The sequence below is a fragment of the Bactrocera latifrons genome, unplaced genomic scaffold (assembly GCF_001853355.1).
Source record: "Bactrocera latifrons isolate USDA-ARS-PBARC rearing strain unplaced genomic scaffold, ASM185335v1 scaffold_574, whole genome shotgun sequence".
NCBI lineage: Eukaryota > Metazoa > Arthropoda > Insecta > Diptera > Tephritidae > Bactrocera > Bactrocera latifrons.
Window position 1 is genome coordinate 86,126 of NW_017537239.1, and position 19,820 is coordinate 105,945.

At 34.6% G+C, this 19,820-nt stretch overlaps 1 protein-coding gene across 1 annotated transcript; it reads left to right on the forward strand.

Annotated features, from left to right (window-relative positions):
- Positions 1-149: 149 nt before the first annotated feature.
- LOC108974659 (guanine nucleotide exchange factor subunit Rich) lies at positions 150-4,986 on the forward strand. The gene is made up of 3 exons (XM_018942638.1): positions 150-248; positions 315-1,617; positions 1,677-4,986. The coding sequence occupies exons 2-3, from the start codon at positions 327-329 to the stop codon at positions 4,799-4,801; spliced, it is 4,416 nt and encodes a 1,471-aa protein (XP_018798183.1). The 5' UTR covers positions 150-248; positions 315-326; the 3' UTR covers positions 4,802-4,986.
- The last annotated feature ends 14,834 nt before the right edge of the window (positions 4,987-19,820 follow it).

A 19,820-nucleotide genomic window follows, 5' to 3' on the forward strand; every position in this document is an offset into this window, starting at 1 on the left:
CAACAATGACAGCATACAGAAGCTTGCGAACTTTAATGTCTTTAAGTTAAGGTGTGTGAACCTGGATTAGGGATTGAAAACTAAAACTGTGGCAATGCTTTTTATTACTGTCTTTAAAATTTCATTCTCTCCTCTTGACTTTTCTTATACTGTAAAAAGTGATGTTAAGAAAATAATATTATCATAGTAGCAAGTGTGGATATGTTTATGTTTTTAACTTTACCAATTTATGCTAGCTGAACTTATCAGTAAGCTAATAAAAACAAATGAATTAAAAATGTTTTAATATATATTTTCATTTCCATTATAAACAGATAGAGGTAATCATGTATTTCACTGTCGGTTGGCCAAGAGTGCTTAGCCTGGAGTTCCCAGGGGAGAAATCATCTATTAATCACATTTGCTGTGATGCTGTCAAGATATTAGTGGCTGCAATTGGTGATGATTTTGTTGGTATTTGGTACGCAAATCCTTTAATTCCAATAGCGTTTTATCGCCGCGCTGAGGACTCGATAGCTCAATTGGGAAGAAACAAACTTATTATCTGGAAGCCAGATTCACGACAATTAGCAATCCTTACAAATATGGGTGTTCTTATTTTGTATCATATCGAATTTGATCCTGATGGAAGTGGAATTTTAACACAAATAGATCCACCAACAGCAAGTTTGCGAAGAGATTCAGCAGAACTTTTCATAAAAGAAAATGTACCAAAACTAAATATACGTGAAGCATGTTCTATTAAATTAGATTCTGCCATCACTACAATATGCTGCATAAGCCTTACAGAATTACTTTTTGCAACGGATCAGTGTGACCTTGTACGTGTTCAATGGACAGATTTGGACGCTGACGTAGTAGGTGAAAGTGGTGAAAAATCTTTAGCACTTCATGCTTCTATAAACGTACGCAATATTCCATTTTATGTCAATCGAAATTGTAATTTAAAAAGCATTCCACCTCTTGGAGACAATTCGTATATCGCAGCGTTGGAGTATTCGCCTTTTATTGGTGGTTGTGCTGCAGTTTTCAGTGATAATCGTGCAGCATTTTTAATAGCAATGCATTTACGTTTTGAACCACAAAACATGCATGGGTTTTGGGTACCGGACGTTGAAGATGCCACAGTTTGTAGTGTTAATCATAAATTTCGATTATTGGCTTATGGTAGAAAAAATTCCGATGTGTCAGTATATGCTATTGAAGATACAACCGGCGGTCTCGAGTTTTCACATAGACTATCTGTAAATTCGAGTGTAATAGCAGGGTCTTTGGGAAGTGTGTGTGAATTAAAGTGGAGCCCGGATGGTTGTGTGCTTATCGTTGCTTGGGAGAAAGGTGGAATTTCGCTGTGGAGTACATTCGGATCATTACTTATGTCATCTTTGAATTGGGATTTTGGACTACATGTAGATTTACAACATCATAATCCCTTGCAAGTTGCAAAGTTAGAATGGTCAACAGAAGGATATCATCTTTTCATGACATGCAAGAAAAAAATGGTGCTATGCGAAGAAAACGATACAAGTTTTTATGAGGTTTTACAATTAAATTTTGTTAAGAGTACAATGTCAATGAATCCTTGCATAGCTGCACATTCGCATGTTTTATTACAGGGTAAGTTTATTAAGTTGCAAACATATAATAATATGATTAACAATTTCTTTTTTATTTAGGCGATGAAACTTTGTATGTTAATCAAGGAGATAATCTCGAAAAAATTTATTTTGGCTCTAAATTTACGTTTCCCAATAATGGCACAGAACCAACTAAAGTTGATTGCAATCAAGATGATAGCATAGAAATGAAAAAGTCCGTTGACATATCTAGCATTCTATCAGAAAGCAAACTGTGGAATGTAATTCAGTTGCCTTTGACTTATACAGCTAGTAATTGGCCAATACGATATTCAGCAATTAACACGGATGGCACTCATTTAGCCGTTGCCGGCAGAACTGGACTAGCACATTACTCAATGGTGACAAAGAAATGGAAATTGTTTGGTAATGAGTCACAAGAAAAAGATTTTGTAGTGTCTGGTGGTTTGCTTTGGTGGAAAGGTTTTATTGTAATGGGATGTTATTCTTTGTTGGATCGTACTGATGAGATTCGCTGCTATCCGGAGGATTGCAAACTCGATAATCAATATGGTAATAAAATTCAGGTTCGCGCTCCAGTTATTTCCATGAACATGTTTCGAGATCAGCTAATTGCATTAACAGCCGATGGCATAGTTAGTCTTTTCGAGTTAAAAAAAATCGATGTTTATTCTCTAAGTGTCAATTGTGCCTATGAAGTAGATGTGAAAAGCATTTGCATACACCCTGCTTGCATTGTATCGTTGACAATAACTAATTTACGAAATGATTTAACTATGAAGACATCGACCACTTCAAGCGATACAGCGGAAACTATCATTGTGAATGTGTGTGGCCGAATATTAATGATTCAACGTGACTCTCGCAATAGTGTTATCAATTCGTTGATGGCTTCCTGCCTAGCTTCGTGTGTGGAATGCTTTTGGCTTTCAAATGCATTGGAAAAGAGCCCTATGCAGGACTGTTTGTGGCTGTTCTCGGGAGCACACGGAATGCGAGTATGGCTACCTATTTTACCGCCGCTAAATGAGAAAATAGATGAACAGGCCCAACGATTACACACCTTCATGTCAAAGCGAATAATGCTATCATTTCCACTGAAATTGTATCCACTGGTAATTTTGTTTGATAATGTGATTGTATTAGGTGTAGATAATGAAACTACGTTGTACACTAATGAGGCGAGCTCTCATTTTTCATTACCCTTCTGTTTGTTGGAACGAAAGTCACAAGTTTATTTGCATAAAATACTCCGGCAGCTGATTAAAAGAAATCTTGGATACAGTGCTTGGGAAATAGCAAAATCATGTCGGTCGCTGCCATATTTTCCGCACTCTTTGGAGTTATTACTACATGAAGTTCTCGAAGAAGAGGCGCTGACAAAAGACCCTATTCCGGATGCTTTACTACCAAGCATTCTCGATTTTATTCGAGAATTTCCCGTATACCTCCAAACGATAGTTCAATGTGCGCGAAAAACGGAAATAGCTTTGTGGCCATATTTATTTTCAATAGCTGGAAAACCGAAAGACCTATTTCAACAATGTTTGCAATCAGAGGAATTGGAAACAGCGGCAAGTTTTTTAATTATACTCCAAAATTTGGAGCCATCTATTATTAGTAAACAGTACGCCACATTGCTGTTGGACATCGCAATTCAAAATCGTAAGTGGGAACTTGCAAAAGATTTAATACGCTTTCTTAAAGCCATTGACCCAAATGAAATAGATTCACCACGTTCATCAATGGTTATAAATATGAAGATCGCGCCACCATCGCAGTCTCAAGTTAATCAAAATGCAGAAGTTTTTAATATGATTTTGGGGCCAATAGCACGTGAGCGCAGTTTTTCGACAACTGTGACTTCGAATTTACCTAAAGAGAAAAAGGATAAACAAACGCCGTTAACAAATTCATCAAATCCAAATGGAACGTTATTAACAGCAATTCCAAATGAAACGACAACATCATCGCTACCCAACAGTGGTACCTCGGCGGTGGTTCGCCGAAAAATGGATAGAAGTAATTCAACAAAGGATCGTAAAGAAATATTTTGCATTGAAACTATTCTCCAAACCCATGCACGCAAATTATTACGGAAGCATAAGATAATTGAGTTGGGCTATATGAGTGCCTTTCTCGACTTTCATTTGGTATCATGGCTTTCACAAGAATCGGATCGGTCGGCACGACTCGATGACTACGTGGAAACGCTCAACTGTTTGCATGAAGAACTAAAATTGCCACCAGCCCTTTTACATCCAACGTCAGAAGAGTCGGAATTGTCATTGGCTACGGATTATACACAAATAAAGAAGCGATTTGCGACCGATAATCAACATTCGTTTTTGTTGCATCCATCGAGTCAAACTTCGGAGTCGGGTTATTTCAGCTTAGCTCTAATGGATACACCAACGAGTATGAATAATGGAAACACAATACAAAACAATATTACGTCTATTAGGGAAAATGAAGAACTAAAATACATGCATACTCAGATAACTGATTATATAAAATCACGATCGAATTCACAAGCTTCGTCCGATAATTGTCGTTACCGTCCATCTATTACTTTACACGACGAGATCCCAAGCGTCTATTCATTAAATTTTGACAATTCTAGCATAAGCGATAATAGTTTGATAATACTCTCGGAGAAATTAAGCATAAAAATACGTTATTTGCTGCAATTGTTTATTGAAGCAAACTGCACTGACTACGCGTTAGTTTTGTCCATATTGCTCCAAGATGCTGCCTCTATTGGTCGAATTATTAATGTAATGATTCGTTCGGAATCACTCTTAACTTGCCAACGAATCTACGGCGCTCTTAAACGATTAACCCAGTGGTCATTTGACAGAGAATGCCTCTACCGCCCATTTATGATATCGCTTCAACCTCATATATACCATCTCGATCAGTATATCAGCTCAACTAACAGCAAATTATCAGTGCACCACAACATTGAGGAGGGAGACTTGTCTCAAGGAGTTATTCCAGATAACAAAACGGATAACTCGAACATCATTGCTCAAGCAAATCATATCACAAATAGTCCTAACTGGGGCTTAGACAACCAACCTTCTGAAAACCCTTGTAACGACTTAACAGATCCATCAAATAACGCAAACAATAATCATTTACGACGGACGTCGAAAGGGCATTCAGGTCGCAATGAAGCAGGTGCGTGCAGAATCATGTAATTTAATAAACTATTCCACAAAGTTGTCAATTACATACAGATGATTCGTGCGTATTGATTAATACGATTTAGAGCACATTGAATGTGCTCGCATATGTTTAAAGTCGATATTTAAAGCAATCCTAGAATAATTTAACAAAAAAAAAAAAAAATAAATAAATAAACAAATAAATAGTAGTTGTTAAAGGTTAGATCATTTTTATTAAGAAAATGTTAAATAAATATAGTTTTTAATGCAAAATTTTAAGTAACATAACAAATAAAAGATCTGTTTATACTCAAAAAATATAAGTCTGAACATGAAGTAAAATGACATAATATAATATATGATGATGTAAAGATCATGGCTCACTAAGGTCTGGAGCGATTTAGTAAATATTTCACTCCTTACTACAGGTCCCAGAAAATGTATACTTGATTTTATTAGTCGTCTTATACTCGTACACTGTGCACTAATTTTGTGACAAGGAGACGAAAAATACTGAACTGATTCTAGATTGCTCGGCTATAACGCAGGTTTAAAGAACTTGGATAAAAATTTCTTAATAGGGATCTAATAGCGGCCTGCGAGTCCCTGGAATTCATCAGCTGGGCCTTTGCGGATATAGATCATTTTGAAAAGATACATAAAAGAACTAGTCATGGTCCACTTTTGTAAAGATTTCTACAATTATGCCATACACATCTGTTTGTGGGGTGAATATATAATATTAGATGTTAAACTTAGTGAAAGTTGTTAGAAGATAACATTGGATGAAATTGATCTATATATACACATATGTATTAATCATTTATCATTAGCCTTCATATACTCATAAGAATGAATCTTCATTTATCTAGCGTACTTTCAACAAAGAAACCAAAAAATTTAACTCCGAAGCCACACGAAAGCAATAGCAAAGACTCACTTCCAGTGAATGAATTTCTCTTATCTTCCGATTTTTGCCCACAGGTGCCTTGTGCCAATTTAGACTTTTATATCTTACTATAAATTAGTGTTTAGCTATGGTACTTTGTGGGTTTTCGGTTAATAGCGTTGTGGGCGTGGCAGTGGTTCTATTACGCCCATCTACGAACTCATTCTTTTTTACTAAGGAACGCGCATACCAAGGCTTTTCAGGATATCTCAATTTTAAGTCAAGTTACAGCTTTCGGAAAGACAGACGGAACTCGGATTTCAACTCATTTCGTCATCTCAATAATTTATACATATATATAACTCTATATCTATTTCGATTAGTTTTAGCGACAACCGTTTGGTGAACAAAACTATTATATTATATATAGGATGATACTTGAAGAATATTTTGTGAACTTTTCATCGAGGAATATAGAAAAACTACGTCAACTTCAGCAATTTCTCAGAAGTGTCTCGACAAAAGTTGAGTGCGGTGCTCCTCATAACTCCATGCTAGATTGTCAAACAAGAAAAATAAGCTATACCTTCACAAATACAAAAGATTCCTTATAAGAATTTTGATAAATCAGTTGGTATAATAACTATATGCTCTAGTGACTCGGTTTGAACCCATTTATTCCGATTATCGAGTTTGTATGGCAGTTATATGTATGTAGTAGACCGGTATCGGCCGTTTCGACAAATGAGCAGCTTCTTGGTCGACATCTCAAAAACTGTTTTAATAAAAATTTTAAAGTTATGAAGAGCACCGACTTTGAAAACGCGTGTTGTGGAGAAAACACTTTAATGTTTTGCAATCTGATGCAGAACTCTATTTTTCGCACTAATCGACTTGTACTTTTAACGCAACATGTTTGAGGTATTATTCATTGTTAAGAATCGTTAAGAAAGGTCGAACAATTGTCACGTCTACGAAATCGTGTTGATCCAAAAAGGTAACACTGGGTGTTAAAGATGAAAGCGGTTTAATTCAAAAAAAAAAAAAAAAAAAAAAAAAAAAAAAAAAAAAAAAAAAAAAAAAAAAAAAAAAAAAAAAAAAAAAAAAAAAAAAAAAAAAACACCCTCCTGAATGTTGCATGCGAGTTCCTCGAGCGTTGATTGGTTGATTGGCGTAAACCAATCATTATTTAACGTATCTCCAGAGAAAACAGTCTAGATGATTTACATAAATCGCATGATATTGGCGGCCATTTACGGTACCAATTCACGAAATTAGCGAGTCACCAAACTTTGCACGCAATATTTCCATGTTTAGACGTGTAACATCATTCGCGTCGATTTCAACTTCGAAAGAACGGCCAACAACTTTCGAAAGAAATAAAGCCATACCATAACGCGAAAATCAATACATTTTTGGGGATGCAATGGCGTTTCCTGACTAAATGAGGATTTGACTCACCTCTACAACGGAAATTTTGTTGGTTATCGAAACCATTAAGCTGGAAATGGGTCTCATCTAAGAAGAGCGTATTTTGCACGTGGATTTCTTACAGTAGCCGCCGGAGAACGTGAATAGTAGTAATAATCATGGACTATTTCCAAGCTTTGTACCAATACTAAATATGACACAAGTCCATTGTCAAACATCGCCGCCATGAGCTGTTAATATCACATCATCCCTATCGGCAGACGCTGTACTTGCTAATATTATATCATATTCCCACTGGATACTAGACCACACATATTTATATTGCATATGATCACAGCTACCGACACACCAATATATTGAAAGGATTAGCATGCCATTTTACACAGGCACTCATGCGACCTTTGCGTAAAAAAGGCTTAAACGCTCACTCGTATGTACAAAATATAGTAAGACTTTGTTCATAATTTTAAAATTCTGCATTTATTCTTCAAAATCTTACCCATTCCTCGCAAAGTAATCCCATTCGGCCCCAATACACTCCTGCCAACGTTTTTTCTATTCAATTGACTCAAAACGGTTTCCCGGTTGCTGAATAGTGTGTTCTGTTAGTTAGAAATGGTCAGAAGTGTAAATTGAGCCTAAAAGAAACTTTAACAGAAATATCCAGTCACGCCTTTAAATGACGAAAATTGTGTTATTAAGGAAAGTTAAACACCTAGCAACATTTTATATAAACATTTTGGTAGACTTTTAGAATGTTATAGATATTGTAATACTTATCTATATTAATGACGAAGAATATTGATGATTAATTAATAAAATACTCATTAATCTCCTAATGACACATGTGAACACACGAGATACTCTTCAATGGGCTGCAAGTTGATTTTTATGACATTAGTCTACCTACAGTGGAAATCACAGGATGCAACTCCTTACAGGAATTCACATGCTGTACTCGTTGTTGTTGTACAAAGTTATGGGCGAGTGTGTGGAGTAATGTGTGTCTTATCACATCACCTGACAACAATATTGACATTCGATATACTACGTATAGGAGATGAGCAAAACTCTTGCTGAATAAGGACGGGAGGTGGCGTAGAAACAATGTATGGATTTCGTACTAACCGCACGGAAAAGTTTTTCCAAAGGAATTTTCATTAAAAGTATGTACTATATATGTATGTAATCACAAATGTATGTGTGTAAATAGATAGTACAAAAGTTTAGTGCGTCAATAGTGCTGGAAGGCAAGGAAGCTCAAAACTTTTTGATCCCAAAGTGCTTTCGTCTACCCGCTTGAGTTTTTGCAGTCTGTCCTTTGTTCTGTAGTTCAGTGTTATCGCTTAGTGTGCTCCGCGTGAAACATTTTGTATGAGCGATGTTTATACACTGTTGTCTCTACATACATGCATATGTATGTGCAGAAGTACTTACAAAAAAGGTGCACATGTATACAATTGCATATTATACTGCACTTCTCTTTAACAGGTGAACTCAGTTTCAGAAGCCATAAATAATTTTTGGCTGCAGGGATGTTAAAATAATCCACCCTCCATAACCGATATTTTCCCCTCTCTACCACAGATAAAATTCATAAAATTTTTAATTAACGTGAAAGTTTTGCATAGCTCCATCATGCTGTCACATGGCGAAGAATGCAGTGATTTCGATAGCATTGAGCTCTAAATCGATTGAGAACTTTGGACCTCAGTTTGGCAACAATGTCGTTCATATTGTTTTTTATAAATTTATTGATGGTTGTATAAGCATATGTAAAGGAGTTTATGTCTAAATAGTTGCATTGTCTTAAAATAGTGATCTTAAGAATGTAATAAATTAAAATATACTTGACATATACGAGTACACATGTCTACTCAATATGATATAACCGCAATAAAGAGCGATGATTGTAACTTCCCAAAGAAGCTAAAATGTACTACTACTCCTTGTTTATTAACAAACTATATATATATACTTAAGGGGTGATCCAAGTAGAGCGTTATGTTATTTTTGTTCAGCATTGTTTGGCATTTCACTGTGGAAAGATTTACGCCTGAACAACGTTTACAAAACGTTCAACTTTATTACGAAAATTCATGTCCTGCAAAGAATGTGTTCCATGCGCTTGGCTTAACTTATGGTTAACATAATTGCCCTACTAAGGGTACTATTTGCAACACCATCACCCATCTTAGGACCCGGAATTCATTATTGGATAATATTCGACCGAAAAGACCACGTCCAGCACGCAGTGAAGAAAATATAGTCGCCGTCGCTGAGAGCGTACACGAAGAGAGTCGATTCGGCGCCGTTCGGAGCATCTCTGACTGTTGTATGGAACGGTTTGGCGCATTTTACGTCGAGATGTTAAATTGAAATCGTACAAAGTATAGCTTGTGCAAGAACTGAAGGCGGTCAACGAGAACCAACGCTTTCTAGCCAATTTTTGTTCAGCGATGAGGCCCATTTCTAGCTCAATTGATATGTAAGCAAGCAAAATTGCCGCATTTGGGTCGAAGAGCAAATTGAAGAGATTCAAGAGCTGCCATTTCATCTAGAAAAATCAAATGTTTGGTGTGGATATATTGTAATTTTGTTCATTGCCCATACTATACAAAAATGAAGCCGTTCAGAATTCCACAGTCAATATGGAACGTTTTAGAATCATGATTAATGACTTTTTCGTGCCGGAATTGGATGATGTCGATAATCAACGAAGCAATCAATTTATTGAAGTAAACTTTCGATTAGCGCATAATCTTTGGTCGTGGACTTGTGGCGTGCTCTCCAAGATCGTGCATTTAACACCGCTGGACTATTTTGTGTGTGGTTATGTGAAGTAGCTTGTCTACGTTGATAAGTCGGAGACCGAAACATTTTGTAATATGAGAAGTTGGCTTGGGTGGAGTAAGATTTCGGCCTTTTCACAGTGTACCATAGGAATATCAGACGACATGTAAAGTTGGTTTTTTTCCTTGCAAAAAAATTTAACAACTAGTTTGTTACAATTTTTGTGTTTCTAATAGAACCGCAGCTACAGAACCGATGAAAATGTTGTAAAATCTTTTTGGGAAGCCTACTCAAGCCTTTGAGTGTTGCAAAGCATTCAGTGAAAGATAACTGAGGATCTCAGAAATTTCTATGAATCTACTCAACATTGCTTGGTTTATGTTTTGGGTGTCAACGCTAGACTTGCACCAACATATCTGAATCTTTTGCAAATATGGCGTCGAATAGTGGGCGCAAAAGAGGTGCTGAGGACACAAATGGAGCGTTTAATGTCAGTCCGGGTCAAATTTAATCACTTGACTATTTACGAACAACGATACATATGCATTATTCAAAATGGGTGGCGAAATATTTTGGGTACTGGGTTTAGCAAACATAAAAAAAATCATACTAAAATCCAGTATAAATTATATTAACATTATGAATGAAACACATAACGGTTTAGTTCTCAATTAGTTTTATTCTGATTTGTTATTGCTGATTTTGTGAATTTGTCTTTTAATGCAAATTACATAACATAACTCGCTTATATATAGAATAAATCATAGTGAAAAATAAATAAAAATTATGTAATAATTCAATAGTATGTACTATGCTTATATAATACGAGTACAAATATTTTATTCATGTCCATATTAAAGCTTAAATTCAAAATTTTATATTATTTTTAAAGTTTTCTGAAAGTTTTCGCATTTCTTATTGCCTGTTGGTCGACTTCTAATTGAACATTTTGTGTGAATTTAAAAAGAATCGGTTTAGGAAATAATGTACCGGGTTATACCATAGGTGCGGCGCATTTTCAAAATGCTATTTAAAAATTCGAGTATGGTTATATCTGTCTTAGAAATAATTTTTATTTACCTGATCCCTTGCAAATAATACGCAATTGTTATTATTTATAATTAAAAAAATTGTAATATTAAAATTTGATGCTTTAATGTTAGTGCTGAACGGCAAATGCTATACACGTGTTTTACTCGTGAAGTCTCGATTAGTTTATATCCCGTTTCTCAATGAATATTAGTGAAAAGGTACGTGAAATTATTTATCACTGCTCAATACACAATCGAATTCCTGTACATTTTTGTAATAAATTTCGCGAATTTAACACAAAAAAATGAATAAAAAAAAACGAAAAACTTAGTTCGGGTGTAACCGAATATTTTGTAATCTCGCAAATTTGCAAAGATCTCAGCCGGGGAAATACTTTATTTATTTTAAAATCAGTCTAATTAACAAAATGTAAATGTATGTTATTAAAGTTCAATCAAAGTGGCTGATTTAAAGAAGGAAGCGTCGGAGACCCTATAAAGTATATATTAGGTTGTCAAAAAAGTCTTGCGGTATTTTCGCTAGTTGGCGCTGAGAGCGCGTAGTTCTAGTTTTATTCGCCTCATCGGATCATGCTATACCTTTTTGGAAAGCTCGTTTCACGCGCTAACACGTGTWTGATTGATTGTCGTTTATTTTAAGTCGTTCGTGAGTTATAACGTCGCAAACATGGAGCAAAATAAAGAGGAAATACGGCATATTTTACAGTACTACTACGATAAAGGCAAAANACTACGATAAAGGCAAAAATGCATCTCAAGCCGCCAATAAAATTTGTGCAGTTTATGGACCCGATACAGTTTCCATTTCCACCGCACAACGATGACTGTGGTGTAGAGGTGGTCGAAGATGCGCCACGCTCCGGAAGGCCCGTCGTCGAGAATTGCGATAAAATCGCCGAATTGGTCGAAAGAGACCGGATAGCATCGGTCCAGAGCTGGGCATGAGTCATCAAAAAAAATTTTATGAACAATTGAAAATTCAATAAAAATACCACAAGACTTTTTTGACAAAATAATATATAAGTGATCAGTATGTTGAGCTGAGTCGATTTAGCCATGTCCGTCTGTCCGTTCGACCGTCTGTCTGTACATATACGAACTAGTCCCTCAGTTTTTAAGTTAATTTGTCGGCACTGAAAAGATCGGACAACTATAACTTATAACTGCCATACAAACTGAACGTTCGAAATTCGTTCGAAATGACGATATATCTTCACGTAATTAGGTATGAGTTATTGCACATAAAAGTAATGTAATATAGGAAGAAATTTTTCAGATCGCAACACTACACCATATAGCTGATATACAAACCGAACGATCGGAATCAAGGGCTTGTATGAAAAACTTTCGCTTTTGACATGGTATCTTCACGAAATTTGACACGGATTACTGCTTAAGCTAACAATACAATCTCCGAAAAAATTGTTCAGATCGGATTACTATAGCACATAGCTTCCATCCTGTGAAGGGTATATTCGGTACAGCCGAAGCTAACGTTTTTTCTTGTTTTTGTTTTACCTTCTGCCTTTAGTTCGCCTTCAAACGGATGTTCTTTGGCTACCCAGCGGATACTTAGTCAAGGACCGGAAGTCTTGAGTTGGTTATCAATCCTGGATAAGAAAGCAAAGCAAATGGGTTTGGCAGTGAACGAGGGTAAGACGAAATATAATCCTGTCATCAAACTTCCCAAGCGTCATCGCTTCGCTCTAGCGGTCCTGAAAATTTCCATGAAGTTCCGACGTTTTCGAACCAAATTTTGTTTAGCTACGATTTCATTTCTGGCTCGATTGGTATATAAACAAGCAAAATTGCCTTATTTGGGACGAAGAGCAGATTCAATAGCTGCCATTTCATTCAGAAAAAACAATTGTTTGGTGTAGTTTATGGGTCGGTGGAATCATCGGTCCATATTTCTTTAAAAATGATGCCGGTGAGAACGTAACCGTCAAACCGTTAGATTCTTTCGTGAGGGGATATGTAAAGTCCAAAGTCTATACGAACAATCCCGCTTCTATTCAGGCCTTGGAGCAAAACATCATTCAAGTCATTCGCTAGTTACCAGTCGGAATGTCATTCGTGTAGAAGACCTATTCTTGTGATAAATATAATACTCTCCTCAGTGTATGGGAAGCCCTCTTCAATATATGGAAGTGCAATGGATTTAATGTTATAATTATTAAAAATTATATATATTAATTAATATTTATTAAAAAGTCTTACTGACACAAAAGCAGTTAAATGCTTTATTTAAGTCGTGAACAATGCACACTTACGGCAAACTTTGATATTTTTTATTAAAAACGGGTGTATAATACGTACATGTGAGTAGAAGTTCACTCAAGTGGGGAAAGTTCTCTGAGCGGATTCACTTGGTAGTGACCAGAAACTCATAGCCAAAGCATCTATTTGAAGGCGAGCTAAAGTGGGAAGGTGAGTCATCCCTCCCCAGGATTGTGCGCTGGGTTTGGGACCCGCCACATAAAAAATACCCCTAACAGTTTATTAAAAACCTTTTTTGCCCACATCTGAATGTTTTGATCTTTGAAAATTGCGAGGGTAAAAAATATTCGGATACACACGATTTTCCCGTATCTTCCTTACTTGTTTATATTACTGATGTCATATTGCTAAACCCTTTAAATGCAAACTGCATTTTCAATCATAGAGATTTTCAAATTAAATGCAATTGAACTGATGATTAATGAATTTATTTGCATATGAGTGCATATGGGCAAAAATATGTACATCCTGTATAAGTATATAGTATATTAGACATAAATATGTATTTAGTGTATCATAACATGGAATGGAGTATTATATGTATGTATATACATATCGTTACCTAAAATGCAAAATAGCGTAACATCACTTTTCACAAGTTGGCAGGTGAAGTAAAAACGATAAAATAGAAACCACTTAAAGTATTGGAGCAAAATTTGAGTTTTGGTTGTAAAATGGGTTATATATTGGTTACATCTGACAGCGACAGCTGAAAGTTTAATGCCACATACATGTGATATTATGTAGTGAAACGAAAGCAATAAAAACTGAGTTTCGATATTTTGATGATAAGTTGTTTTGCATTTCAGGTGACGATATATAATTTGAAATCGGCGTTTGCGCTCATTTCCTCTGAAATCCCAGTTTATCTGTCGAATTTACGCATATTGAAACAATGTTTTGAGCCTTTGCAGTCGGTAAGCTATCATCGCTTTAAAAGTTTTGAAATCTGTGAGCACTTGTGCCATATCCAAATAGACTTATGTAGATATATGTATGTGGCACATACATATGTATGTATTGTTCGCTTGAGTGGCATCCTTCCCTTTTTACCAAAAAATTTCAAAATATAGCGAATTTCCTCATTATTTTCACTCATTTTTGAAAATCTGTAACCTTTTTTCAACTTCCCCGAATTTAATATTCTTTTTGGTTTAAATGAAGCTTAAAATCTCACCTTTCCAACACTATATGGTACTACACATTGTGTTTGGTAGTACTGGAGGTATACGACTGCAACGACAGCTTTTGACAATATACAAAATACGAAAAGACTTATTCAAAAACCCAAGATATCGAACTCAAGTCCTGGGTGGAAAACTTTTTCAGTTCCCAAGGTATCTACTTAAAAATTTACACCGATAATTCTCCAAGACAGCTCTACAATCTTCGAACAAACTGGCCAGCTCAGATAACTATTGAAAATACATAGCATAAATGGCTGCTGACCGATTGAAGTCAAGTTAAATATATTTTTATACTCTTTTTTGTTATAAGAAATGCAACTGTGAGTATTATGTAACTACATTGCTGCTGATATTAACGTGTTTTGTTATTTACTAAATTATTATAAAGCGAGTGATTAAATATTTAATAAATTTGAATAACGTTCGCATAATTCCAAATTAATCGTGGCTGCAATATAAACTCCCTTACCAACAAGTCTAGTACAAAACCGAATTCGCCACTGTAATCATTCACAACTGCTACTGGGAGAGTATTGATTCATTTCGTTCCGGTACATAAGCCTACAAACATATGTGATTATATACACTTAGCTGCCGTGGTATGTAGGTAGCCATATTTGAATATGCGCACTAAGTACAAATATATAAGTATGTAAATATTTACATATGTATGAGCATTAGGGTGATAGTAATTTCCCAAGTTGATTTTTTTTTGCAGATACCACTAAAATTTCTAGCTTTGTGTCTTTCATTTTTCTTTTGTCAAACATTTTACATATAATTTTTGGTATAAAATTTTTTATTTCCAAAGCATAATATATATAACTGCAACTTCAAAAGAATGATCACTCCACAGCGAAAAAAACATTACTGTAAAAGGTATGCATTAAATGTACTGTATTCATATGGTACACCATGTCGTATGAGCAACATGTAATAAATGAATGCTAAGGTTATTTGAGGTATGTATAGCTTTGAGAACGTTTAAGTTTTAAAGAAATATATTAATGCAAAAATCAGTTAGACCTTTTTGATGGAGCGGAAAATTTTGTAATAGAACATTATTTTTCTAAAGGTTTACTCAATAATGTAAAAAATCAAAAAGAAATCCCATGTTATGTTTATATATAGAAAAAGATATATGATTTAGACAAGGTTTAAATTGAAAATAAAAAGATATTTTTAGGGCAAAAACTGCAAAAAAAAAAAAACAAAAACAAAAAAAAAATAGAAGACACCTTAACGAACATACTCGTACATATACTCATAGCATATTATTTACATAATTTTAATAAATCCCTGCTCGTTCTGATAAACTGATTTCATTTCACACACTAAGGCAAATTAAATAACGAAACGGAATGATTAGTGCAATTTCAAATGTTTACAAATACAATTAAACACAAATTTTATTTAAGAAAATATATGCACACAAGCAGCAGGTAGTTTTCATAGAAATATCCATACATGGCTTTTACTGTAATTAAATGTAATACACGTAGGTATGCGAACTTTCAATGAATGACTGCATTTAGATTCGTTTTAGTTAATTAGACAGCAAAAACTTAAAATAACTGATTGTGGTTAAAGCATATTTTGTAACATTCAGCGGACTACGCCACTAGAATTGGACATACTCATACATATAGTAAACAATGTTTACTAAATATTTTATGTATATTAAATGTAGTTAAGTATGTACAAATAAGTTGGTAAAAACTTTACTTTAATCAAATTAGGTTAATATAGTACATATATAGTATAAGGAAAAAACGACTATTTAATCCTCCTCTTGGAGTAACAACTTCTTCACACAAATAAAATCTAACTAAATAAGCAAGGAACTGCTAAGTTCAGGTGTAACCGAACATTTTACACTCGCAGTTCGCACGAATCAAAGACGGGGAGATACTACCAGCTGTGGGCAAATGTTTATTTTAAAATTTTTATTCGTGCGTTGACAAAATTGTGATGTATTATTAACTCTTATTATAGGAGAAATGCTCACTTAGTTTTGTTACTACATTTTGCTTTGTGGCCTGGGTAGTTGTATTAAAAGTAATATAAATAACTCAAATGATGGATGTGTTATATGCATTTTGATAAGAAAGCACACTGAAATTTATATTAAATTCTGAGTAAATGATCTTTAAAAAAATTGTATTTTGCTAAGTGGGTATGACTCTCCTTAATAAATATGCCAAATATGAGTGCGATCTCTCAACCAGTTTGTTTACAGCAAATAAATATTGATGAACAATTAAATATTTTTCGTTTTATTTAAAATTCCCAGGTCCTTTTTTGTCACAATGCAAACTCAACCAAAGCTGTATATTTAATATAATGAATATTGTATTGGAGATATGCGGTTAAGGGCAAATTCTAGATCAGTTTCGTTCATATTTAACACGAAACCACATTATAGTTAAAAAACTGCCTTCAATTCAATAATACATCACACATTTTCACCACGGTTTATAGTAAGGTGGAAAATAATAATGGATGGAATTCATTATACAAGTTGGGACTGGAGGAAGATCTGATTGTTAAGTATACTCGACAACATATTTCTTGGGCAAATTTTTTAAAGGTAATTCGTAGAGTGACCGATATATTTGGCATAAAGCTTTCTATAATAACGAAAATTATTCTACGCTGTAGAAATAAAATTGGCGTGGCTTTAATTCGGTTTAAATTTTAAATGCTATCTTAGATGCAAAATTTAATGTTCTGACGTCCTAATCGCACTTTTAGTAGATTTCAATATAACTGTTATATGAGAAGTAGTGGGCCCAGTGATGATGGGTGATACAAATAGAGTACTTTTTTCAATAGCCTTTTTTTTGACAGATAAAGCGTAAGTCGTGTCAAGCTGTCATGTAATTTTTGTTCAGTATTATTTGGCATTTCATCGTGAAAAGTGCGCGATTGTCTCAACTTATGGTCAACATAATCGGTCTACTGAGCGTATTATTCTCAACACCATCACCCATCTTGAGACCCTGCATTCAATATTACTAATGTTCGACCAAATATAAGAAGTGAAGTAGTATTTGATGCCTAAAATTGAAGCTCGGGATCAACAAGACGGCGCCTCTTCCCACACATCGCATTAATCAAAGGATTTATTGAGAGAACTATTCGGTGATCTGGCACTTTCACGTTTTTTGCCGGTCTATTGGTCACCAAGATCGTGTGTAATCACACGGTTCCAATTTTTCCTGTGGGAATATGTAAAGTCTAAAGATTCGATTCAGACTTTGCAGCAAAATATCATGCGTGTCATTCTTACGTTAGCAGTCGAAACTTCGAACGAATCATTGAAAATTGGACACAACGGATGGACCATCTTTCGAATTATCATAAACATTCCTAATTAAATTTGAAGTTTCTGTGTTTTTGCTTTAAAAATGTAGGGAACCTCGAAATGGATCACCATTTAATTATGCACAGATGTTTCTCACTGCGTTGTCTCTTAATTTGGAAGCAAGTTTACCATGTTTAATTGTGATATCGCAAGTTTTACACAAGTTATCGTTTGCACGGAAGTACGGACAGACGGGCAAACGGAATTCAACTCATGCCATCATCTTGATCTATATCGATTGGTTTTAGGCGTTACAAACAACTATGAGGAACTAAACCTTTTATACTATGTAGCAATATGTTGAGAGAGTATAAATTTAGTAATAAATAAAATATTTTAAACTTATTACAACCAAATTCAATCCCAACACGAGAACTACAGTATCGCATTTATATTTCTTCTACTTATCTGCGTCTTTCGCTGTGCACTTCTCGTTCTTCGTAAACTGAAATAAATACCGTTTCACGGTATTAAGTTTGTTTGATTTTTTGTCGAAAATACATTGAATTTTCGCAATAATAAGAAAATCAGTCAGCCCGACAAATGCTGAAAATATGTTGGAAATTAAAACGGGGTTGCGAATTTTTCAACACAAAATTTTTGGTTGAAAAATTTAATTTTTTACAATCAAAATAAAATTTATAATTTTTGTTATTAAATTAAAAATTTTAATTTTAAATTTATAATGCCAAATTTAAAATTAAGAATTGAAAATATAAATCGTTTGAGGCAAACTTAAGCCAAACAGTGCTCTGGAGTATTCAAAATGCTCTGCTTGAGCTCGACTTCAAAACGGTTAAAAAAAAATATTTGTACAACTTTTAATTAAATAATTTCTGAATGCAATATTTACAACTCTGGTCAGGTAAAGAATATTATAATTGAGACTTGATATTTGGAAATGAAGCACCAAACCCAGAATTATCGCCTGCTCCTAAGTAGCGCAGTAAATTGTTCCCGGAAATACTTGTACTCGTATATGTAAGTATGTACGCACCTTTTGATAGTATACACTTAAAGTTTGTTGTGTCTCATTAAAGATAATGAATATTTTCGTTTAGTAAACAGGCTTGTTGTTTAATTATATATATATATTTTTTTTTTTTCGAAAACAAAAGAGCACATTTTAAATATAAAACGGAATTATATATTTTCGCCACGCCCCTTAGGGACAGCTGCTGAGTTTTCCAATGCGTTTGAAACAAATCTATTAATCTGAAGTTTACTTTTATCGCAAAATCATCAAGCCAATACCAGAATTTAACTTAAACTTTCACTGCCTGCTTAAAGAAACGTAGTCTTGATTTGATACTGCAAGTAGTTATAAAAGTGCGTTGCGGTACCTCGAATATTTTCGAGCTTGTGTTATTTTATTGCTGTATTATTGTTTGTTGTAGGTGTTCGTTCTACGTATGTACGTGCTGCATCTAACATTTATGAGTATGTATTTATGTATGTATGGGTATTATTTATTTATTTGTACACAACTACATATGTATGTGTATATGTATATAATAATGCATGTAAGTGTATGCAAGTATGTATGTAACTAAGATACATAGTAATCCTCTCAAAGGACTGAATTGAAAAAGCGAGGATGCTACAGTTTTATAGAGGAAAATTGTTAATTCTAAAAACTTTTTCAAGTTCGAACGGAACTGACTTTCAATTATGGAGGTCTGAGAGGGTTCAATAAACAATTTCTTAAACTAGAACAATGGTAAAGAGGTTTTTATACATCTGGTTTTCAATGAGACGATACTTTTTTCGGGCTTGATCTTTGCTCTGCTGTAACTTGATTTATATTCAGTTTGGCCTGCCAGTTCATAATGAACAGACTTACTACGAACAACGTTTGCAAATGGTGTAAATTCGTTTCAAAAATAATGGTACGGTTCAGGAGTTCATTATTCGTCGATATAATCGCCCAGTAGAGTCAATAATTCGAGCACTCAGTGATCGGCTACGAGCTTCTTGTACTCTTGTGCATAATGCGCATTCTTGGAGATATCATGCATTACACACCGAAAACGCTACTGCTGCTGTGGAGCAG